Source organism: Aplysia californica, unplaced genomic scaffold, assembly GCF_000002075.1.
Source record: "Aplysia californica isolate F4 #8 unplaced genomic scaffold, AplCal3.0 scaffold00029, whole genome shotgun sequence".
NCBI classification, from domain to species: Eukaryota; Metazoa; Mollusca; class Gastropoda; order Aplysiida; family Aplysiidae; genus Aplysia; species Aplysia californica.
This window is the reverse complement of record NW_004797299.1, coordinates 869,165-870,253: the sequence shown is the minus strand read 5'-3', so window position 1 is coordinate 870,253 and position 1,089 is coordinate 869,165. Positions and strand designations below refer to the sequence as shown.

At 43.9% G+C, this 1,089-nt stretch overlaps 1 protein-coding gene across 4 annotated transcripts in view; it reads left to right on the top strand.

The window, feature by feature from the left end:
• The window catches only part of LOC101863645, a 54,899-nt gene that overhangs the window by 47,488 nt on the left and 6,322 nt on the right, over positions 1-1,089 (top strand). For all 4 annotated transcript variants that reach the window (XM_035973692.1, XM_005091377.3, XM_013090889.2 and 1 more), the window contains one exon: positions 12-190. In XM_035973692.1, coding sequence (XP_035829585.1) covers positions 12-190 — 179 coding nt within the window. The remainder of the gene's footprint in view (positions 1-11; positions 191-1,089) is intronic.

Genomic DNA, 1,089 nt, shown 5'->3' with positions numbered 1-1,089 from the left:
TTTCCCAACAGAAAGGCGTCCAGTTTCTCCGCCGGGCGCGGGACGGCATGCTGGATCGTCTGCTGGTGGTGCAGGGGGCGCTGTGTGCCCTCTGTGTGCTGCTGGCGTCCTTCACCTTCTTCCCGCTAGGTGCCGTCACGGCGGACTTCGAGAACAACTGTCTGCTGTATGCCAAGCTCAAGATCATCCAGTAGGTGCCCGGTTGTTTTGTTTCGTGCGATTGTCGTCAGGTCTTCTTTTTGTGTCTTAATTCTACCTCTATCAGTGTTTACCAAACTCTGTTCTTTTTATGCAGTCTATCGTCTTATTTTGATATGTTTGTTTGTAGTTTTTTTTTTAATCTTGTCGTTATGGCTTCTTTTCACATTTTTCGTCCTATTACGGTTAGGAACTTTGCCGTCGCATGCAGGAGGCTAGAGCTCGATTCTCTTGTAAGGAGAATTTTGATCGAGTACCTCGGTCTTTCTGCTGAGATTTCGTATCCCTCTCAGCCGGGGTTGGCCCTGACAGGCAGGATCGAAGAGTGCCTCCTAAATGATCTAAATGCGTTGATGACGGCGTAAAAGCGTCTTTATTTTTTTATTTTTTTTAAAATACAGACACATACAGTGTTGACAGATTCCCAGAAGAAAGGCGATATTACTCGATAAATAATATAATTCTCAGCCCATTAAATCACACCTGGTGTGGGTAGTTGGTGGATGCTCTGATGTGGTTTGCTCCCTCTTTGTGTCAGACATCTATCGTTTTAATCTCTCCTCCTTCATCTTTGTATACGTTACTCTCTTGTAACACATCTATTCTTTGGCACCTATATGACCTTATTGTGTTTCGAATGCCTTAAAATTCTTACAAAAACTAAACTAAATCACTCCCTTTTACGCATCTGATGAAGACCATAGCCAGTACATCACAGATACCTGAACCAAGTGGATCGTTGGCGGTTGCTCTGGTCTGGTTTGCTTCTTCTTTCCTATCAAACATCTATCGTTCTTACCTTCCCTTCTTTTTTATGCTTGTTACTATCTTGTAACACCTCTAATCCTCTGGCGCTCATATGACCTTATGCAGTTGCGACCGCTGTAAAAC